This window comes from Gymnoscopelus microlampas (assembly GCF_963454915.1).
Source record: "Gymnoscopelus microlampas genome assembly, chromosome: 9".
NCBI lineage: Eukaryota > Metazoa > Chordata > Actinopteri > Myctophiformes > Myctophidae > Gymnoscopelus > Gymnoscopelus microlampas.
The window spans coordinates 57,631,674-57,656,283 of NC_139946.1; the positions used below are offsets into that span (position 1 = coordinate 57,631,674).

At 41.7% G+C, this 24,610-nt stretch overlaps 1 protein-coding gene across 1 annotated transcript in view; it reads right to left on the minus strand.

Annotated features, from left to right (window-relative positions):
• Nucleotides 1-31: 31 nt before the first annotated feature.
• Nucleotides 32-24,610, minus strand: part of LOC311051690 (protein NLRC3-like) — a gene marked incomplete at its 3' end in the record, with an annotated part of 128,037 nt that continues 103,458 nt past the window's right edge. The window contains exons 7-10 of the mRNA XM_084066280.1: nucleotides 19,115-19,264; nucleotides 18,403-18,443; nucleotides 115-184; nucleotides 32-41 (exon numbers count right to left, since the gene is read on the minus strand). Coding sequence (XP_083922406.1) covers nucleotides 32-41; nucleotides 115-184; nucleotides 18,403-18,443; nucleotides 19,115-19,264 — 271 coding nt within the window. The remainder of the gene's footprint in view (nucleotides 42-114; nucleotides 185-18,402; nucleotides 18,444-19,114; nucleotides 19,265-24,610) is intronic.

The following is a 24,610-nucleotide window of genomic DNA, read 5'->3' on the forward strand; positions in this document are numbered from 1 at the left end:
GCTGTGACTGTCTCCATTTCTTCATGGTTGATCACATTTTTCTGCAGAAGTTTGTCCAGTAGAGAATTCAAGGTGGCCTCTGGGACTCTTTGAACAAACTCTCTCCTCACCCACTTCAGCTTCTTCATTGCTTTGTCTTCCAGGGTCTTTATCACTGTCTGACGGGGTTGAGCTGTGGAAGCACCTTAAAGACAAGAAGGGGGATTAATTGAACTATTAGTGGTATAATAATAATAATAATAATAAGGGTAATAATAATAATACTAATAATAATAACAATCACACCCAGTGTGAGTGGTGCCTTCGATGAGTTCATTTCATTAAGCTATTATTAGCCTAAGACTGCATTAAAAGTACTTAAAGTACTTTTACTCAAATTGTAGATGGGTCATTTTAGTGTGTGTGTGTGGGGGGGGGGGGGGGGGGGGGGGGGGGGGGTGCGTGCGTGCATGTGCCTGTAAATTCAAGTGGTTTTACTTAATTAGTTATTAGTTATTTTTACTCATTGTAACATCTTTTAAGTATTTTTACGTATTTTAGCTACTTTAAAGTGTTATTACGTATTTTAAGTATTTTTCTACTCATTTTTGGTACCCTAACGTATTTATACTAATTTAAAGTATTTTTACTCAATGTATTGACTTTCTTTTAAGTACTTTTACTCAAAAGTGTGTGTGTGTGTGTGTGTGTGTGTGTGTGTGTGTGTGTGTGTGTGTGTGTGTGTGTGTGTGTGTGTGTGTGCCTCTGTGTGTGTGTGTGTGTGTGTGTGTGTGTGTGTGTGTGTGTGTGTGTGTGTGTGTGTGTGTGTGTGTGTGTGTGTGTGTGTGTGTGTGTGTGTGTGTGTGTGTGTGTCATCTAAACTTAACCTCTCCATCTGGTTTCCAGGCAACCATGCTCCTCACTGTATACATCATGGTCATGAACAAAGAGCTGAAACCATGTCCCACATCTTAAACGGGTGCCATGTATACAGGGGACTCTACATAAGGGGGTGCTCCTTCCATTCCGACATCTCACCACTCCGACTAGTGGCTTCCGCGAGCGGTTAAGGTTAGGGTTAGGGTTAGGGTTAGGTATAGGGTTAGTCAACGTCGGAAAGGCGACATGTCGGAAAGGAGAAATGCACCCCTACATAAGTAGGCATGACAGAATAGTGAATCTGATATCAAAAGATATCACTTCTATTTTCAGGTCCTCCATCATGCTGTATAAGCATTCTACTGTGAAGCCGAGCATGTTTAACCTGTGTAACGATGATTCTGTGTTCTCTAACATTATAACATGTTTAACCTGTGTAATGATGATTCTGTGTTCTCTAACATTATAACATGTTTAACCTGTGTAATGATGATTCTGTGTTCTCTAACATTATAACATGTTTAACCTGTGTAATGATGATTCTGTGTTCTCTAACATTATAACATGTTTAACCTGTGTAATGATGATTCTGTGTTCTCTAACATTATAACATGTTTAACCTGTGTAATGATGATTCTGTGTTCTCTAACATTATAACATGTTTAACCTGTGTAATGATGATTCTGTGTTCTCTAACATTATAACGTTTAACCTGTGTAATGATGATTCTGTGTGCTCTGACATTATAACATGTTTAACCTGTGTAATGATGATTCTGTGTTCTCTAACATTATAACATGTTTAGCCTGTGTAATGATGATTCTGTGTTCTCTAACATTATAACATGTTTAACCTGTGTAATGATGATTCTGTGTGCTCTAACATTATAACATGTTTAACCTGTGTAATGATGATTCTGTGTACTCTAACATTATAACATGTTTAACCTGTGTAATGATGATTCTGTGTTCTCTAACATTATAACATGTTTAACCTGTGTAATGATGATTCTGTGTTCTCTAACATTATAACATGTTTAACCTGTGTAATGATGATTCTGTGTTCTCTAACATTATAACATGTTTAGCCTGTGTAATGATGATTCTGTGTACTCTAACATTATAACATGTTTAACCTGTGTAATGATGATTCTGTGTACTCTAACATTATAACATGTTTAACCTGTGTAATGATGATTCTGTGTTCTCTAACATTATAACATGTTTAGCCTGTGTAATGATGATTCTGTGTTCTATAACATTATAACATGTTTAACCTGTGTAATGATGATTCTGTGTTCTCTAACATTATAACATGTTTAACCTGTGTAATGATGATTCTGTGTTCTCTAACATTATAACATGTTTAACCTGTGTAATGATGATTCTGTGTTATCTAACATTATAACATGTTTAACCTGTGTAACGATGATTCTGTGTTATCTAACATTATAACATGTTTAGCATGTGTAACGATGATTCTGTGTTCTCTAACATTATAGCATGTTTAACCTGTGTAATGATGATTCTGTGTTCTCTAACATTATAACATGTTTAGCCTGTGTAATGATGATTCTGTGTTCTCTAACATTATAACATGTTTAACCTGTGTAATGATGATTCTGTGTTCTCTAACATTATAACATGTTTAGCCTGTGTAATGATGATTCTGTGTTCTATAACATTATAGCATGTTTAACCTGTGTAATGATGATTCTGTGTTCTCTAACATTATAACATGTTTAGCCTGTGTAATGATGATTCTGTGTTCTCTAACATTATAACATGTTTAACCTGTGTAATGATGATTCTGTGTGCTCTAACATTATAACATGTTTAACCTGTGTAATGATGATTCTGTGTTCTCTAACATTATAACATGTTTAGCCTGTGTAATGATGATTCTGTGTTCTCTAACATTATAACATGTTTAACCTGTGTAATGATGATTCTGTGTTATCTAACATTATAACATGTTTAACCTGTGTAACGATGATTCTGTGTTATCTAACATTATAACATGTTTAGCATGTGTAACGATGATTCTGTGTTCTCTAACATTATAGCATGTTTAACCTGTGTAATGATGATTCTGTGTTCTCTAACATTATAACATGTTTAGCCTGTGTAATGATGATTCTGTGTTCTCTAACATTATAACATGTTTAACCTGTGTAATGATGATTCTGTGTTCTCTAACATTATAACATGTTTAGCCTGTGTAATGATGATTCTGTGTTCTATAACATTATAGCATGTTTAACCTGTGTAATGATGATTCTGTGTTCTCTAACATTATAACATGTTTAGCCTGTGTAATGATGATTCTGTGTTCTCTAACATTATAACATGTTTAACCTGTGTAATGATGATTCTGTGTGCTCTAACATTATAACATGTTTAACCTGTGTAATGATGATTCTGTGTTCTCTAACATTATAACATGTTTAGCCTGTGTAATGATGATTCTGTGTTCTCTAACATTATAACATGTTTAACCTGTGTAATGATGATTCTGTGTTCTCTAACATTATAACATGTTTAGCCTGTGTAATGATGATTCTGTGTACTCTAACATTATAACATGTTTAACCTGTGTAATGATGATTCTGTGTTCTCTAACATTATAACATGTTTAACCTGTGTAATGATGATTCTGTGTTCTCTAACATTATAACATGTTTAACCTGTGTAATGATGATTCTGTGTTCTCTAACATTATAACATGTTTAGCCTGTGTAATGATGATTCTGTGTACTCTAACATTATAACATGTTTAACCTGTGTAATGATGATTCTGTGTACTCTAACATTATAACATGTTTAACCTGTGTAATGATGATTCTGTGTTCTCTAACATTATAACATGTTTAGCCTGTGTAATGATGATTCTGTGTTCTCTAACATTATAACATGTTTAACCTGTGTAATGATGATTCTGTGTACTCTAACATTATAACATGTTTAACCTGTGTAATGATGATTCTATGTTCTCTAACATTATAACATGTTTAGCCTGTGTAATGATGATTCTGTGTTCTATAACATTATAACATGTTTAACCTGTGTAATGATGATTCTGTGTACTCTAACATTATAACATGTTTAACCTGTGTAATGATGATTCTGTGTTCTCTAACATTATAACATGTTTAGCCTGTGTAATGATGATTCTGTGTTCTCTAACATTATAACATGTTTAACCTGTGTAATGATGATTCTATGTTCTCTAACATTATAACATGTTTAACCTGTGTAATGATGATTCTGTGTTCTCTAACATTATAACATGTTTAGCCTGTGTAATGATGATTCTGTGTTCTCTAACATTATAACATGTTTAACCTGTGTAATGATGATTCTGTGTGCTCTAACATTATAACATGTTTAACCTGTGTAATGATGATTCTGTGTACTCTAACATTATAACATGTTTAGCCTGTGTAATGATGATTCTGTGTTCTCTAACATTACAACATGTTTAACCTGTGTAATGATGATTCTGTGTTCTCTAACATTATAACATGTTTAGCCTGTGTAATGATGATTCTGTGTTCTCTAACATTACAACATGTTTAACCTGTGTAATGATGATTCTGTGTTCTCTAACATTACAACATGTTTAACCTGTGTAATGATGATTCTGTGTTCTCTAACATTATAACATGTTTAACCTGTTTAATGATGATTCTGTGTTCTCTAACATTATAACTGAAGGATCCGATTATCAGTTATAAAGTAAATGGGGTAATGTGTGTTTATAAGTCTGTTCATATTTGAATGTGTTCATATAATTAATGCATAAATGTTCATTTCTATTGTGCTTGTACTGAGAGGAGGAGAGAAGGGCCAATACTAGCTGCTTTGTTATTGTTACAAGGCACCTATGAGTTATGTGTTTGGCATTCCACGCTTATCTCTTGTGTCTGCAGCACTCTAGCTTTCTCCTCCAAGGCTTCAAATACGCTGGTAATGGATTACTTTTTGTACTTATTACTTTAGGTACTTTCTAAGTACCTACCTTTTAAGTCACGCCTCCCCTCTGCTTGCTGTCTCTGTATCCTCTGCTCTGCCTGCTAACTTCAAGTACTGAGTACTCATAGAGTACTTCCTAAGCCCTGCCTCCTGCTTAACTGTCTCCCCTTCTCATGTTGCTGTATATATATCAATGTAAAGTATTTTGTACTTCAGAAATGATTCAGGTCAAGCTGTACATTTGCTCCTTGCGCAAGTAAAAAGTGAAGGAGATCTCCGCTGTGTCTGTGTCTATCTTATTCCAATGTGTGATCTGAGCCTAAGGTGTTTGTAAAATGATAAAGAAATCTATCATTACAATGGTCCCTCGAGCCTGGATGTCAGAGCTGTTCCAAGAAGATTAAGAGGGAAGACGCCGCCGGGAAAGACTGCAAGCAGCCAGGACTCGGTAGCCCGGATCCTGCAAAAAATCCTGGACCGTTGAATTCGGCTCCAGGCCGGTGGTCAACTCGTCTGACATCTTATCTTCAAGGAACGGCCGACGGCATTTGAACGCTGATCACACAACTATAAGATAGCACGTAAGTGAGACTCAAAAGTTGTCTATCTATGTGCATATAGACATTGTTTATCTATGTGCATAAACATGAACCTAAGCACTGAATAGGCAGTGAAACCTTAGGATTTGTTGCTATGTTTTAGAAGCAACAGAGTGATTTATTTCCTGCAAATTGTATACTGTAGTGTGTATGAAATCACAGATATTGACGGACGCGCGTCATCACTATGTGTATCCAAACGCGATATGTGTATCCAAACGCGATCTGAGTGAATTATCCGGGTCTAACAATTTTCTCTCCACGGTCATCACTATGTGAGTGAGCCGTGAGCACTTTTCCGGATCTGATCATCTAGAATAACCCACAAAGTACCCTTGGGTGTTTGATGAGAAATCCGTTGGAACGTGGTGAAACTGAATGTGTTTATATTGTATGTTTGTGCTTAATATTACTAAAAGATCCTCACTACCGTGAGCACCTTTCCGGAGAAATCCGTTGGAACGTGTTTTTTTTTATTTTATTTAACCTTTATTTCACCAGAGAAATCACATTGAGACTAGTGTCTCTTTTACAAGTGTGCCCTGGCCAAGAGAAGAGGCAAATAAAATGTTACACAGCTCTGCCAGTAACGACAATACAGGACATAACAAAACAAAGACAAACATGACATCCGTAATACCAAAGACCTACTACCAATAGCACCAATACAGACTATTTAAAATACTAATAACAACAATACATCATAAAACTAATAAACTAATATAAGACTAAGATCACAGCAATTGCTACTTGTCAAAGCAGGAGCAATGGTTGGAGAATGTGCCCATGGCAATCCTCTTAAAAGACACTAGAGGGATCAATGAAGCCAATTTTAATCTGGTCTGTAGATCGTTCCACGACCAAGGCCCAAAAAACGCAAGTGGTGATACTGTGATACTGTGATATTAAGATGTTATTAAGGAATGTGTGAAGGGATTCAACCAGTATACAGCAGTGTAAATAACGCTCGAAATAAGTGTGAGTGGGTCACGGTGGTTGAGAGACGAGTGTGTCTCACCCCCCCTCAGGAGATCCTTGTGTGTGAGGTCTGTGTGGGGCAGTCGCGTAGACTGGTGATTTCTGTATGAATCTATGAATGAGAGTACAGTGAATGTGTGTGGGGATCCCCAGGGAATATGTGTATGTTCCTGTAGAAGCCTATGAGAGATTGTGAGGAATGTTCAGTGGAATATATGTGAATGAGAGAGAGAGAGAGAGACTAAGTGCGTGATTTAGAAAGTTATACAGACTGTTTAAAGACTAATGAGTGGATCTGCCTCTCTGTTGTGTGACTGTGAATGAATAAGATTTTCAGTGTCTGTGTATGTCCTCACGAGTATAGGAATACAAGTGAATGTGTGTGTGTGTGAGGGCTGCATGTGTGTGCAGAGCAGAGAGAGATAGCGACTGCTTGAGAGTGTGGAAAGTAACTGAGTACATTTACTCAGATACTGTACTCAAGCGTGCGTGTATGCAAGATGGGAGAGAAAGCCCCTTACCTGTTTACAGTAGCCAGTCTAAAGCAAAGTTTTATGCATGAATAAAAGCCCCAAATCGTATTACATTCATAATTAGACTTCCCAGGGAGCAGTGTTGTTGGAAAATAGATATAACTATACAAGGCACACATATATCTATTTCTTTTTTTTTAATCTGTGGAATTTTAAGTAGGCAACAGCAAATGGCATACTGGTCTCCTCGTAGTACCCCTAATCGTAGGCAAATATTAGCGCGCTCTCAGGCGTGGACAATGCCCAGGGGGATGCGATATACTCCTCCTGTACGTGATTACTCAGTCCCGTTCAAGCATGCAGGATATGACAAGAGATCATGGGCATTTAATCGACAGCTACCCATCCTATTAATGGGAGACAGCAATTTGGCTAGAATACCGAGTATTCCTTATTTTAACATGCAAGTCGAAAGTTTCGCGGGAGGGAATTTTCATAATGTATGTGAAATGATCAAGAGGTCCCATAGAGATGTACATGCAGAGATACTGGTCTTATCTTTAGGCATTAATAGTAAAGACCAACCAGATCTGCTACGTAATAATGCACTGTTAGACGCTTTGCATCTCAGTGCCAGGGAAACCTTTCCAAATGCAATCATCTATATGCCCTTGCTAAATTATTCCGCATCACTGAGTTGGCTACAGCAAGAAAGTCTCTTATCCCTTAATTTGTTCATCGAAACAAACTATCGGCACCTGACACCAATCCCAGCGCGTGATTTTCAGACAGTGGGAGATCATGTACATTGGACTCCAAATACCGCTATGAGTATACTTAATCACTGGGCGTTACAGCTTCAGATGTAGATTACTGTATAAATCAGTCTCAAGAGTGTGAGGGTGAAAGTAACTGAGTACATTTACTCAAGTACTGTACTTAAGTATCACATACATGTGTGGGGAAGAAAGTGACAGAATGGTGACTGAGCAAATGAGTAACTCCCAGAGAGTAAAAGTATTTTTGTGGTCAGTATGAATGAGTTACAGCGAACAGTTGAAATGAGTGTATGTTGGAAAGTAATTGAGTACATTTACTCAAGTACTGTACTTAAATGCCAACCAATAGGGTTGCTGTGTGGTACTGTGTGTGTGGGTGTTTAGAGGAGTCTGTGTGCACGTGTGTGTGCGGGCTGTGTGCTAACAGAGCGAGACAGAAAGACAGTGATGAAGTAAAAAAAAAAAAAAACATCACAAAAGGCCATAAGTTCTAGTGATATTTAGGAGCCCTTATCAGTGAAGTTTGTGCAGTTAAAGCTATTAACCAGCTCCCATATAAGGCCCACTTTTCTGTTGAAGCCCTTTGTCTAAACTCAAATGTTAAAGATGTGTTATGACTTCTGTTCTGTTGCGGTGACATTACATTGAATTAAGGCCTGTGGGTGTTTTACTCTGGAAGAGTGATCAAAGTAACATGGGCCTTTGCTTAATGATATTGAGCTCATTGCGGTAGAATATGAAGTTTTTAGTAAATTAGCGAAGCGAAGTGAACCTTAAGTATTAAGAGGGATTAGTTCCAAGTACCCCAAGCTAGGAATGTGCACTGCAGGGTCAAGGGGCATTACTGTCCAGAGAAGAAGCGTAGAGGTTTGTGTGTCGTGTCCTGGAGTGTGGGTTGAGTTTGCAAGCTACTGCAGGGCTGCAAGTCTGAATCCGCTGTGCCATGGAGTGGCTCACAAACTTTAAGTTTATTAAAACTGTATTCAATCAATATTTTTGTTTTGATTAAAATAGAGTCAAATGACAGGCAGTTCTATTTTTGAAAGTGACATTTGTGTCGTAACTAGCAATGGAAATCTTTTTCCAAAAGATGACAGATCTACAAGCTGTAGAGCAGTTGTTGATTTTAAGAAATACTCAATAATGAAAAGTACCTTAAGTATTAGTTGAAGACTTATTTGAAGTCAAGGCTGTGTCCAAGCCCTTTAGTCACAGAACACTTAAAGGGCAAAGGTTGTTTTCTTCATGTAGATAGGGACTAAACCCTGGTTCTTTTCTGTTTTTGTTGTTGATTCCACAAAGTCATGATTAAGAAAAAGGTGTCTTTCTGTATTCATTCACTACTATGAAATCCCCCGTTGTTGTTATTTTGTTAAAAGATTAGTGACACTTCGTCCACGTTTGAGAATTAGTAATATTCATAGGTTTGGCCCTTTCCCTCTTCACAAGTAAGAAGCTGCCATGTGTTTCTAAAAGCATTTAGTCACTTTGACTGAAAAGTATTTCTACTCAAGTGAGGAGTATATCATGTGAAGGCATTCTAATCTCAGCCTACAAGCTGTTATGACGAGAGCAGTGACTCCCACGTTCCAAGCCCATGGGAATGCTTATAAAAAAAAAATAGCAAAGGAAGCGAGTTCAGTTCTCATGGAACTTATCTTTCATTTGTTGTGTCTTGATACTAGTGTGCCACAAGCCCCAATTTCTCACTTTGAAAAATCGTGTCTTCTCCTCTATATTTGAAGTTTACAAGCAGTGTTCTAAGTAAAGTTGTGAAGAAGGACTCAAGCGCAAGTAATTAATTGTATATTGAATCATGACCATAAGGTATGGCCATGGTTCAAACAGGAGGGAGAGTGACACTGAGTTAAGAGTGACACTGAGTTAAGAAGTATTAATAGTAATTAAAGACACATATTCACAACATATTCAAACTTACATTTTTTTAAATTCTGGTAAAAGCCATACACTGTAAAAATGAATTTGAAGACGTTACAAAGGTCAAAAGGACTAGTAAGCTGCCGAGATTTCTTTTCTCCCCACAGGGCCACGGACTGAAGCCTGGTGATCTGGTGCTGATAAGATAGCTGATAAGGTCGCCAAGCCAAACGGGAGCCCTCCATGACTGGAGGATCTATGTCCTGCTGAGAAGCCGTTTCTGAGTCCTGGTCTGAGTCAACTGCCATAAAGATCAAGGAGTGAGATAAAACAGCGTGTACGTGGACTCACAAAAGTCACACAACCTGGTGCGGACACTGTCGAACATTAAGCGATGAGGTAGCACCCAACGGAAAGATGGGGCCTAGCTTTTAAAGCTGGGTCAGATCTAAGGTTGGAAGAAGATTCTTACCCCCACTCACAAATCCTTGTTGCACTTAGAAAGAACAATGAAACACCAGTGGACTTCGGTTGTGGTTTTTAATTTTATAGTTTCCATGTTTCTTATAGTTTCTATGTTATTGTATATTTTTCTATGTATCTTTTGTCTCTATTATTAAAGTTAAGCAGGGGAAGGCTAAAGCTAAGATAATTATGATTGTTATGTTGCAGATATGTATGTCTACATCCTACATTTCCTGTTGCAGCTAACTGATAGTGAATGTGAATGCCTAGAATCGAAAGTCGCTGGTGAGCCTTGGGACAACAACACTCTGATTTACATGCATAAAAATGCTACCAACAGCTATGTGCCGTGCAAAACGTATGATCAGTTTAAGTATAACCTAAGCAGCACATTGATAAGCCCCTACGTTACTTTGAGATCTAATGTTGTTTTTCCCACTTGCTATGCTCGCTCCGGTCCTGTCTATATGGGTCAGGTCAATGAACACCATTGCAAGATAACTAAATATGCAGGTTGTGAGCAATACAATCTCAATGGTAAAACGTGCCCATGGGTAGAAATGGACAAGAAAGGCAATATTACAGCTAACCGATGTGAATGTGTGAGTGATGCGTCTATGGTTGCTAAGAATGGCACCTATCCTATGGATAACGTGTTCTGGTTACATTACATTACATTACAGTCATTTAGCAGACGCTTTTATCCAAAGCGACTTACAATAAGTGCAATCAACAAAGGTAGGGAACGAAAGCTACTAATCACCAGAGGTTATAAGTGCATTTTCTGCAATAACAAGCAACCAAGAGCATACCTAGCGCTAAGGTAAAAGTGCAATATATCAGCTACCTATTTCCTTAAACAGATGAGACAAAGTAGTCAAATGAGCAGGAGCTAAAAACAAATAATTGTATTGACTAAACAAGATCCAATAAACAATTCAACAATAAAACAAGCATTCGTACAACTAGTTAACAACAAGTAGGCCAGGCAAAGAGGAAGGGTAGTGTTTCCTGAAGAGGTGGGTTTTCAGCCTGCGGCGAAAGATGGGCAGTGACTCTGCTGTCCTGACATCAGTGGGAAGTTCATTCCACCACTGTGGGGCCAGAACAGAAAAAAGTCGTGACCGTGTCGATCGACCAGAAGGACCGTTGAGTGGCGGGGGAGTCAGTCGCCCCTTGGTGGCCGACCGGAGTGGTCGGGAAGGGTTGTGGGCATTGACCAATACCCGGAGGTAAGAGGGAGCTGTTCCTTTCGCTGCCCTATAGGCTAGCACCAGGGTTTTAAACTGAATGCGAGCCGCTACGGGGAGCCAGTGCAGGGAACGGAGAAGGATAGTTGTGTGAGAGAACTTGGGGCGGTTGAACACCAGACGAGCCGCAGCTTTCTGAACAAGCTCCAGGGGTCTGATGGCAGATGCCGGAGCGCCAGCCAGGAGGGAGTTGCAGTAGTCCAGGCGGGAGATGACAAGAGCCTGGATGAGCACCTGGGCTGCCTTCTCCGTGAGGAAGGGCCGAATTCTCCTGATGTTGTAGAGGAGGAATCTGCAGGACCGTGTCACTGATGCGATGTTAGCCGAGAACGACAGTTGATCGTCCAGGGTCACACCCAGATTCTTCGCAGTCCGAGTTGACGTCACCACAGCGTTCTCAATGGTGATGGCCATGTCTCGGTGAGGACAGCCCTTCCCCGGGATGAACATCAGCTCGGTCTTGTCCAGGTTGAGCTTCAGGTGGTTCGTCGACATCCACTCCGAGATGTCAGCCAGACAAGCAGCAATGCGTGCCTCCACGTGTGTGTCAGAGGGGGGGAATGAGAGGATCAGCTGGGTGTCATCGGCATAGCAGTGGTAGGAAAAGCCATGGGAGCGGATGACAGCACCAAGAGATGTAGTGTAGAGAGAGAAGAGAAGAGGACCCAGAACCGAGCCTTGGGGAACCCCAGTAGTGAGCCTGTGTGGTTCTGACACAGACCCTCCCAGCTTCACCTGGTAGGAGCGACCCGTCAGGTAGGATGCAAACAGGGAGAGTGCAGAGCCTGAGACACCCATCCCCTCGAGGGTGGAGAGGAGGATCTGATGGTTCACTGTGTCGAACGCTGCAGACAGGTCCAGGAGTATCAGGACAGAGGAGAGAGAGTTCGCTCTAGCGGCATGGAGTGACTCCGCCACTGCCAGGAGGGCAGTCTCTGTCGAGTGACCCACTTTGAACCCAGACTGGTTGGAGTCCAGGAGGTTGTTCTGGTGGAGATACGAGGACAGTTGTTTGAACACAGCACGTTCGAGAGTTTTAGATAGGAAGGATAGAAGGGAAACCGGCCTGTAGTTCTTGACTTCAGAGGGGTCAAGTGTCGGTTTCTTGAGGAGGGGGGTGACTCTGGCAGTCTTGAAAGTAGAGGGAAAGTAACCAGATGTCAGAGAGGTGTTAATAAGGTGGGTTAAGAAGGGAAGAAGTTCAGGTGCAGTGGACTGCAGCAGAGGGGATGGGACAGGATCCAGAGAGCATGAGGTGGGGCGGCTAGAGGTAACAAGGAGAAGGACCTCGTTAGGAGAAAGGGGAGAAAAGTGGGATAGAGAGGTGGAGGGGGGGGAGAGAGGAGTAGATGAAGCTAGAGAGGGGAGGGTGGAAGAGGGACGGGTGTGGGTAGTGCGCAGGGCACCAGCCGGGGGAGGAGGCGAAATCGTCAGGGACGAGGGACGAGGAGGGAGGAGGGGGAGGTGGTTGCAGGAGAGAGGAGAAAGTTTCAAAGAGTTTTTTAGGGTTAGAAGCAGAAGCCTGAATTTTAGTGCAGAAGAAAGCAGCTTTAGCAGCTGATAGAGAGGAGGAAAAGGTAGAAAGGAGAGATTGGAAGGTAAGAAGGTCCTCCGGGAGGTTGCCATTTCTCCATTTACGCTCAGCTGCTCTTAGGCTCCGTCTCTCAGTACGCACTGAGTCCTACAACCAGGGTGCAGGTGGAGTTTGGCGTGCAGGCCTGGTGGTGAGGGGACAGAGATGGTCCAGGGAAGAGGATAGAGTAGAGAAAAGAAGATCAGTGGCAGTATCGGGGGATAGTAGAGCAAAGGATTCGGGGGCAGGGAGAGCAGAGAGGACAGAGGAGGAAAGATCAGAGGAGGATAGTGAGCGAAGGTTGCGACGTGAGGAAATCATGTGGGTAGGGAGGGGCTGTGGGGGGGGGGAGGAGAGAGAGAGAGAGTAAGACATGAGGTAGTGATCAGAGAGTTTCTTACCCTTTTCACTGGGAGGAGGAGTGACGGACAGGTTAGCAGTAGAGCAGCCTCTGGTGAAGATCAGGTCCAGTTGGTTGCCCTTCTCGTGGGTAGGGGGAGATGGGGAAAGGACTAGGTCGAAGGCGGCGAGAAACGACAGTAGTGGGTCTAGCTGCTTCTCGGTCGGGAGGTTGAAGTCACCCAGAAGGATGACTCCAGAGCCGTCGACCGGGAAGTGAGAGACTAGATGGTCGAGTTCCTCCAGGAAGCCACCAGCAGAGCCCGGTGGGCGATAAACAACTGCAATGGTGAGCTTGACTGGATGAGAAACCGTGACCATGTGATATTCAAAAGAGTTAGGAGAGAATTGTGACAGTGAGACAGGAGAGTATTTCCATTTTCTGGAAATTAGCAGACCAGCACCACCACCTATCCGCACGCCTCTGGGAGTGTGAGAGAAAGAGAACACATCTGACAGAGCCGCGGGTGTAGCAGTGTTTTCTGGTGGGATCCAGGTCTCAGTCAGGGCAAGGAAGTTAAGGGAGAGCCCGGATGCGTAGCCTGTGATGAAAGCAGCTTTGCCTTCCACCACAGCCGATCGGCAATTCCAGAGCCCCCCTGTTACCACTTGCTCGACGTGAGTTGAAATAGTAGGATATATTAGATTAGCGGTCTCGCGACATCTGGGTGTAACCCAGTGTTTTTGCGACCGCCAGAAAGAGGAGAGGACAGGAATAGGAAGAAAGCCCATTGTAGATCACTAAACATATACACACTACTATATCTAGAAGAAGCACTCAATGGTCCAGGTCTTACATTGACTAAGTCGCGCTTTGACAAAGTCGCCTGCAGCTGCCTTTGTTCGTCTAGACTTCGTTCGGCTGGCCGCTTTGCAAGCTGCCGCTTTCAGCGCTGGTTTAAAACCACTTAGCTTGATTGCTAATTGTCTGCCGGGGAGTGCTGCCCCACCCAGCCACTTAGCACAGGGCTATTAAGTGGCCTGTTCTACCTGAAATTGCCTCAAGTGCTCTGTGTGACACACACAGAGTATCAATGGCCTACAGCTTATAGCACAAATACAAAAATAGAAACTACAGACTAACACAAGCTGAGAATACAGCACCAGTAACAAAGCACTTAAACTACACTGCTAGTAACTTGCTAGATAAGAAATATGCTATACTCACTACCCAGCAGCCAGGAGCTATGTTCACTCCAGATGTTGAATCACACACTGAGGTTAAACTATAGCAGCCTGCCTTTTAAATCCTTGGAGCTGTGCTGCCCCACCCAGCCACTTAGCACAGGGCTATTAAGTGGCCTGTTCTACCTGAAATTGCCTCAAGTGCTCTGTGTGACACACACAGAGTATCAATGGCCTACAGCTTATAGCACAAATACAAAAATAGAAACTACAGACTAACACAAGCTGAGAATACAGCACCAGTAACAAAGCACTTAAACTACACTGCTAGTAACTTGCTAGATAAGAAATATGCTATACTCACTACCCAGCAGCCAGGAGCTATGTTCACTCCAGATGTTGAATCACACACTGAGGTTAAACTATAGCAGCCTGCCTTTTAAATCCTTGGAGCTGTGCTGCCCCACCCAGCCACTTAGCACAGGGCTATTAAGTGGCCTGTTCTACCTGAAATTGCCTCAAGTGCTCTGTGTGACACACACAGAGTATCAATGGCCTACAGCTTATAGCACAAATACAAAAATAGAAACTACAGACTAACACAAGCTGAGAATACAGCACCAGTAACAAAGCACTTAAACTACACTGCTAGTAACTTGCTAGATAAGAAATATGCTATACTCACTACCCAGCAGCCAGGAGCTATGTTCACTCCAGATGTTGAATCACACACTGAGGTTAAACTATAGCAGCCTGCCTTTTAAATCCTTGGAGCTGTGCTGCCTCACCCAGCCACTTAGCACAGGGCTATTAAGTGGCCTGTTCTACCTGAAATTGCCTCAAGTGCTCTGTGTGACACACACAGAGTATCAATGGCCTACAGCTTATAGCACAAATACAAAAATAGAAACTACAGACTAACACAAGCTGAGAATACAGCACCAGTAACAAAGCACTTAAACTACACTGCTAGTAACTTGCTAGATAAGAAATATGCTATACTCACTACCCAGCAGCCAGGAGCTATGTTCACTCCAGATGTTGAATCACACACTGTGCGGAATGAAAGCTTACTTGAGGCTTCCCCCTGAGTGGGGGGGGGGTCTGCTCGCCAATCCGAATTTTGGATCCCTCATTCATTATCTCAGCTAAGCCATATCCTAATGTTGCCATTACACACCGTGTGTCCCGTTCTATGGGTGACCCCCATGGTCCACGGCTAATAAAGTAGGGTTGTCTCTCTTTCCCCACTTAGGTGTGGGAAAGCTTATGCTACGTGTGGAGACCATTAACTACCGATTTAGTCTGTTTCTGAATGCTACAATGACCATCGACGAGGCTCAAAACCATGAGATAAGCCAACTACGTTTAATGACCCTTCAAAATAGATGGACCCTTAACCTCTTGACCGCTGCGAGTGGAGGTGTATGCGTACTTTTGAACAGTACCTGCTGTGTCTACGTTTCGGACGACATTAATTTTAAGGAGGCCAATGACGCTATGTCCAATCTACGCGCCCTTCAGAAAGCTATGAACAGTGATTGGTTAATGGGAGGGGGGTGGATTCAAGCTCTGTGTAAACTTGGAACAATGTTGAACTGTGCTTTGGTGCTGTTTTGCGTGTTATCGGTCTGTGTGATCCCGTGCATCAGGACCTTAGTGAAACGCATGGTTGCTGACACGTTCGTTCAAACGTATACTGCGGTATCCCAGACTGAGCAAGACTTAAAAGATGACGGGAATGTGTTCTCCCTTCGAAGCCTTTATGATGAAAATGACACAGACATTTAAGCTCTGTTAATATTTGAAAATGAATTGTCGGTTCATAATGGTCAAATTAATGATACAAACGGTTGAAGGTTATTAAGTGTTACAACCACTGCTCACAAGAAAGCCATACATTTTGAGAGTGATAATGTCCTTTTCCTATCCATAGGTTTTTCAGCATTATCTACAATCGTTTGTCTCATTATTGATTAGGATCAATTGACATTCTACTCGTTATCATCATGCTCATTAATAACAGCTCTGTGCGACAAGCGGGTAGCTAAGTCCCAAGGCCACTGAAAGCGAAAGAGGCAAGCGTTATATGGTGTTGATGTGACTAATGAAATCCTGTTATGATGTCCATTTTGAAAATGTGAAAGCAAGAAAAATGTGATTGATGTCTAAGGAATTATTAATTATCATTAATAAACAGGAGGGAAATGAAGGATCCGATTATCAGTTATAAAGTAAATGGGGTAATGTGTGTTTATAAGTCTGTTCATATTTGAATGTGTTCATATAATTAATGCATAAATGTTCATTTCTATTGTGCTTGTACTGAGAGGAGGAGAGAAGGGCCAATACTAGCTGCTTTGTTATTGTTACAAGGCACCTATGAGTTATGTGTTTGGCATTCCACGCTTATCTCTTGTGTCTGCAGCACTCTAGCTTTCTCCTCCAAGGCTTCAAATACGCTGGTAATGGATTACTTTTTGTACTTATTACTTTAGGTACTTTCTAAGTACCTCCGTGTTTCTGATACTTTCACGCCTCCCCTCTGCTTGCTGTCTCTGTATCCTCTGCTCTGCCTGCTAACTTCAAGTACTGAGTACTCATAGAGTACTTCCTAAGCCCTGCCTCCTGCTTAACTGTCTCCCCTTCTCATGTTGCTGTATATATATCAATGTAAAGTATTTTGTACTTCAGAAATGATTCAGGTCAAGCTGTACATTTGCTCCTTGCGCAAGTAAAAAGTGAAGGAGATCTCCGCTGTGTCTGTGTCTATCTTATTCCAATGTGTGATCTGAGCCTAAGGTGTTTGTAAAATGATAAAGAAATCTATCAATAACATGTTTAACCTGTGTAATGATGATTCTGTGTTCTCTAACATTATAACATGTTTAACCTGTGTAATGATGATTCTGTGTTCTCTAACATTATAACATGTTTAGCCTGTGTAATGATGATTCTGTGTTCTCTAACATTTCAGCTAACACCCTGATGTCATTGTTGTTAATGAAAACCATAGAGAGGTGTTCACTCTGGAGGTCGGCTGTACTTTTGATTACAGCTTAGAGGAAGCCTTCCTAACCAAAGTGTTAAGATATCATCAGCTAGAGCAGACCATCTCTCAGCTAGGCTACAGATGTAAACTTTTGTTTTTTATCTTTGGTAGTCTAGGACACGTGCACAAGTTGGTTGTGAGGGGCCTGCAAATGGCCAGCCTCTCCAAAAGGAGGGCTAAACAATTAGCAAGGTACTGTACTGGTCAATATCAGCTATTAAAGACGGGTTTCCTGTTTGTAAATATTGAGAGGATGCGCGCGCAGTGGAGGGGAGAGCCTATAGAGGGCGCTATTACCCGCAGCAGCTCTGGTCAAATCTACATTGGTGAAGAAATGGTCTTCACCGGGTTTAATGAAAGTAGATGAAATTATGCAGTTTGTATATGAGATGGTTTGGAGATGTGCAGTGGGGAGATGAGGGTACATTGGGAGAAGATGGAGCTGCCAGGCAAGAGGAGAAGGGGAAGGTCAGAGAGGAGGTTTATGGATTCAGTGAGAGGACATGCAGGTGGCTGGAGTGACATTGGAAGACGCAGGGGACAGAAGTAGTGTGTGTGTGTGTGTGTGTGTGTGTGTGTGTGTGTGTGTGTGTGTGTGTGTGTGTGTGTGTGTGTGTGTGTGTGTGTGTGTGATGAACAATAACCCCTCCAACCGCTCTGGATACCTGGAATCACTGTTGTAGGTCCCCCAACAACAGCTTGACCATAGTGTTGACCATAGTGTTATTATAGTATTCCTATTTTTTTTAGGAATGTTTCGCATTATGATCTATATATACTACTTCACATTGACCAATATGGTATGAATGGGAGCGTTGTCCGAGTCTATGGTGAATCGCAACAGTTGCTAATAAGCTAGCATTGGACAATCGCTATTGGGGGGTGGGACTTAGTGAAAGGTCCATTAAAAGTATTTTAACTCTTACAGGGGGATTACCTCGCTTTTGGAGTATTTGTCTAAGTTATGTAAAACACTACAGAAACAGAATACACACTTACACTTGCTTCGATCCAGCCAACACACTTCATCATGGCCAACACTGGGGGTGAGGGAGAAACAAAGTTAGGCCTGCATATTGTCTTTGATGAGAAACACTCATTCATAGTTATTTTATATAACTATGAATTGAATTTTTCTAAATGTTTATCCCACGAATTGTCACCAAGTGCCAATTGTTTAATAATCCTGGGCACTATACTCCCTCTGCCAGCCTAGGGAGAGCCTAGCCGCGCTCATGCCTCATTCAATGCATGAGAGCTAGCAAGCCGCTTCTTATCACCTGACAGGGAGGAAGTTCCCCGGTAGGACGTAGCACGTTATTCCAACCACTTCCTTTCCCCTCCATCAGGTGCCCCAGCTGACCAGGGGGAGGCAGTATAGAGACCAGGATTACTGCATGTTTTTGTGAGGGTACCTACCCTAGGAGACACGGGGAGAACATGCAAACTCCACACATAAAGGCGCTATCACCAACCCCACCTAGGGTACTGATGACGTGGAGGAGAGAACACGCCCCCAGCGCCCACAGCGTCCCCGGCGGAAATCGAACCCAGGACCTTCGAGCTGTGAGGCGGCAGCGCTACCGACTGCGCCACCGTGCCCCCCTTCATTCATAATTTTAAATATTAAACAATACAATACAACAGTACAGAGTTTGTTTCACTACTCTAAACCTACGATACCACAATGACATCTCTCCAGTCTCCATACCTGAGAGTCTGCAGTGGCAGAGCAGACAGAAGGTCCACTGAATCTCCTGGATGATTGAAGCTCAAATCCAACACTTTAAGATGGGAGTTGGATCTCAGAGCTGTGGCCAGATGAGAACAGCCTTTCTCTGTGATCAGACAGAATGACAACCTGCGCACGCACGCACACACACACACACACACACACACACACACACACACACACACACACACACACACACACACACACACACACACACACACACACACACACACACACACACACAGCCTTGTGACATGCTTTAGTGTACTGTGTGTAATTTAGTGTATTGTGTCCTGCAGTCTTGGGCGAAGCTGGGGTGGTCCCTGTTGTTCTGCCTGGGACACTTTTCACTCTTATTTACCATTAAGCATCAATTATAAAGATTGCTGATGATAAACTCTCTTACATATGCTCCAACATCGTGCAGATCTACAACTAGGGCCGGGACTTTATCGCGTTAATTTCGATCAATTAATTACAGAAAAATTATCGCGCTAAAAAAATTAACGCATTTTAATCGCACCCGTTTTTGCACCGCGGAACGTTTATCACTGGACGAGTTTCAGACGGACCGCTTATGCCAGCGCACCAAGCTGAAACGACGCAAGCTTATCTAGCTGAAAGGACGTGGTTCTCACTTCTCAGACAACAACAAAGTTGGCTGCAACCAGCACAGTGCATGAGCACTGCTTGATAATGTTGGCTGGGCATAAAATCTGTAATGGATGCCCCCCCCCCCCCCCCACGCGCGCGTTTGTCCCGTTTAGGGGGGTTGGTGGCGGTAAGCTGGGGGGGGGGGGGGGGGGGGGGGTGCATGATGCGGTGCGGATCACATGCGCGCGATTTTTATTAATAATTAATTAAACTACTAAAACAACAGTAACAACAACACAATCTACCAGCCTCGAGTGGTGGAAAATAGCAGATCTACAAGCTCACTATGCCTTGCGCTTGTAGATCGGCTATTTTCACATGGTTACCACCACATGTTTTATTATAATAATCGAAATCTACAAAGTAACTAGTAACTAAAGTTTTCAAATAATTGTAGTGGAGTAAAAGTACAATATTTGCCTCTGAGATATAGTGGAGTTACTGGAGTAGAAGTAAAAGTAGAGTACATGTACTTAAATACGTATGCCAAAATCCATTTAAAAAAATAGCTTTTCACTGTTTTCAGGTCAAATATTGATATGCGATTAAAATGTGATTAATTGCGATTAATTAATTACAAAGCCTCTAATTAATTAGATTAATTTTTTTAATCGAGTCCCAGCCCTATCTACAACCTCACAATACATCGCGTCCGTGACACGTTGTGAGTTTGTAGATCGGCTATTTTATGTGCGTTCTGTCGTCGTGCAACAAAGTACACATCTGGCCTTAGTTGAGCTCACTGTAACGAACCACTTAAGCACTGCCCTGCATATAAAAGTGTCTTCAAAATGTACTGTTATTTTCCATAAGAAAAGCCCACCAGATGCACCTCCTGGCCAGAAGGCGGCGCTATTGTCACCCTAAACAAGACAAACCATTGGACTTTCAAAGATACATTACTGTGGACTTTTGCCAAGTTTTATATTATCACTTTATTTGGGTCCTTTTATTGTTTACATTGGATATATAATGTTTTATTGTTCATGCCTCAACTGACACCTTTACTGTTTTTTAGCGCTTTCACACCTTACAGTTCTTACGGTGGTTCTTGGAATAAATGTTCTGAAATCATCAGTTTGAGATCCATCCATATTAGCCGGGGTTGCTTACACTCACTACTGACTTTGTTCTCTTTGCTTTATTTTATTTTTAAAAAACAGTCTTTCTCTTTCTTGGGGAAAGACATGACTATTTACTTTTACAGCATGCTGTCTACATAACATGCTATCTAAGTTACATTTTAGCCTTTGCATAATCCTGCAAGGTCGACAACCTTTGTGTTGTTAAAATGTTTAAAAAAATATTCCACATTTTATATACAACATTTTTTTCTGGCAAATCTCGCAACACTGGGTTCAGTATGAATGAACTGCTCCATAACCAGGTGTTTAGTGTTAAGCTGTTTGCGTTTTTTTTTTACAGCAGCACAGGTTATGTTGATAAAGGCTGCGATGTTTGCTTTTATGCATTATTACAAACTTTACTTAAGACAGGCAAGCCCATTATATTCAGTTAGTATTTTATAATATATATAGTATATTATTTATGTATTGTTTATTTGGTCAGGATTTCTCAGGACAGCTAAAGGTCCTCATAAGGGTCCTCCAGACCCCCATTGTCTACCTTTGTTTGAAGTTCCCCCTCAAATTTAAAACCACAAACAGCCAATCAGAGAGGACTGCCTCGGTTGAGTTCTGCTTTCACGAGTAAGGGCACGCTCCCACCGCACTTTTATTTTACCTCTGGGCAGAATCTGCCAATGCTTTGTCAATGTAAATGTGTGGATTCACGCAAGAGCGGATCTTTCCGCCTGTCGCGCAGACCTTGCGTTTATCTGCTCTACACGACTTGTCCATTTGAAGCAGAAAACTGCTGGAGGCAGGAGCTGATTTTCCCCCTCTGTCCAATTGGGTGAGTCGAAGGCGGACCGTCCCAAGACTCAGGAAGCACCATGGTGCTCATGGCAGCAGGCGTTGTGGGCTGCGGGGAGGGTCCTGAAAGTGAGTGACAGACGCGTCACTCCCGTTTTTTAGAATCCGCTGGCTGCAAAAAAACTGTGGCCACGCACAACCTGCGTTTAACGCCAGCCGACCATGTTTTGGTGGGAGCGTGCCTTAAGTAAAGATTTAAATGCTACACAGATCTCTTTAAGTTGTAGATTGTTTTCTGTTACTTCAAGCTAAACTTCATTTTCGATGTTGATGCTGTTTTATGCTGCTCACTTTGGCTCCTGCTTGTCTTGGTGAATTAAGCATAGTAGGCCTATGCTAGCTAATGACAAAGGTATATGCCATGTTTCCAGTGTGGTTTATAACTAGTATGGCAAACACTAACCTCCATTTTAGAGATATATCTATGGCAAATACTAACACTACCTCTATGGGTATTTGTTAAGTAAGTAAGCCTTGCTGAGCCATGATGCCCATAGGGCAGGAGCCTATCTCCTGTTTCTGTAGCGTGAGGCAGCTATGGGTATTTGTGGTATTGGATCTGAGCTTCTTATAGGACATTTGATTATTTGTAAATATTATAATTGACATAATCTCATCATGATTGTTTTTACTGATGAGGATGGACTGGGGCCATCAGGACTCACAGTGTAAAGGTTACTAATGCAAGTTAAGGAATTATTACAGCAAATCTAAATTAACATTTGAATTTTCTTTTTTCCCCTGTCTAGACACATAATGGCACATTCTCAACCGAAGCCTGTGAGAACAATGAAGTACCCAGAAAGTGGCCAAGAAGGTAATACAAATGTACATGTTTGTGGAGCTAAAGTCTGCTCAGATGAGATCAGCTTGAAAAAGAGGGGGGAAAGTAAGCTTAGACTTTCACAGGGGCCAGTTGCAGTCACCTGTAGGTGCTCTTTTAGAGCGGTTTTGAATATACCGGTATATGTAATTGTGTTGTTTGTGTAGATAAACAACGAAATGACTCCGAATTGTATTTTCCTTGTATTTTGGCTGCTTGCAGGACCTACTTTGAGTCTATGAAAATAAGCCATTGCCTGGACCAGCCAGAGAATGCTGATCAGAAGAAGATGAATGCCTCAATGAAGATCCGACAGAAGATTGAGGGTAAGTTATATGGAACTGTTTGTAAGATGTTTTTTGTTTTAATTTTGTGTTCCTGTAATAATGGTAATTTAATGCATAATTGAATTGCTATTCTATATTTTACAGTTGCTGTCTACCAGGACTGCATGTCTGGAGACTGATGGAGAAAGGGCCGTGTGGGAGCATGCATGGACAGGCGGTGTGGATCGTTTCAACTCCACACGAGAGAGATGGGGAGCTTTCTGCTTTATTCCAGGTGCTTCAGGAGAGGAAAGAAAACCGGAGAGACCTGCATTCCCTTCATCACCACTGCATGCAGCGAGACACACTGGGACAGAACAGCAAATTTTTTGCTCTCTTACATTGTTAAATTTGGTAGAGGTAATCCCAAGAGAGAAAGAGAAGCAGAGAGGCTGTTCAGCGAGACACTGCATGTCATCATTGTCCCCTTTGTGGGAGTTTAGTTCTTAGTAAATATTTTGGTTCACTCAGTGCCACGCTATGAGCTTGTAGATCTGCTATTTTTGAATAGCCAAAGTATAAAATAATGCTTTTTAGCGCAATCTAAAATTACACAGATTATTTCCTGGTTTGAACCCTTTAAGCACCGGGAACGCATCTGTGTCATTTTAAGATTTCTTTGGCTATTCAAGAATAGCAGATCTACAAGCTCATAGCATGGCACGAGTGCTGTGTTACAAGCTTGCAGATCTGCTATTTTCTTTAAATTGTGAACATTTGTGCAAATCTTTGAATATGTTATTTTTTTTAAAGCAAACATTTTTAACTCTGTTACAATTTCTGGTGGTCCCTGGAACAATATTTTGAGATGGGGGTCCACGGCCAAATGCACATCATTTTGGGTGGTCCTTGACATGAAAAGGTTTGGGAACCACTGATATAATAGTTAAAGTGGTTACACTGATGCGTTCCCGGTTTTAATGGGTTAAAATGGTGTAGCTGAATACGTTCATAATGGTCTAGTAAACACACTATTAAAGCGGCTAGCTTTAGCTAACTAGCCTGCTAGGTTAAGGGCACTGTACTGGGGCTGGAAACCAGCAGCTAGCTGTGCTAGCACATCTTAAGAATCTATTTCACAGTTAATCACTTGCATTCAACAGTTGTCTTTATAGTGCCTTCTCAGTAACACTGGACACTAAGGGTGAATTCAGAATGGGTCCGATTGATTCGGTTCCCGAGTACGATTGCCCTCTCCCCGCTGGTCAGTATTCACATTGGCCAAGATTCTTCCATACCCGAGTATACTTCATTCAACTGTAATGCTACTTATCTGCCTCAGAGGGGTGCTGTGGACTATGGGGCTTTGGGAGATAGAGAATGTCATGTGACAGAAGAAGAGTCACTTGTCAGAGTTTAGAGCGAATAATAAGGTTTGACTGTGTTCCTCACGTCGTCTTGAGTTGTAATAATAACAGAACAACAATACAACCAGAGCAGAGTAAGTTGACAGACTTTTGAAACAACGTCTGCATTTATCGCATGACAGTGACGTCACATCCTTGGTATGCTATAATAAGCTGTACCGTGTGGCATAACAGTGACGTCACAGACTAATCCTTGATATATTTATCCTAGCGGCAGCACTCGCTACACATGTGTTTTTTTGTTTTTTCACGCTACTCAATCAATAGCGGGATTATTATTTAATGTTAACATTCAAGTAGAACTATCAGAAGGTATAATCCAGGTAAAATAATGTGTCACTAATGTGATATATAAATGATATATGATTATC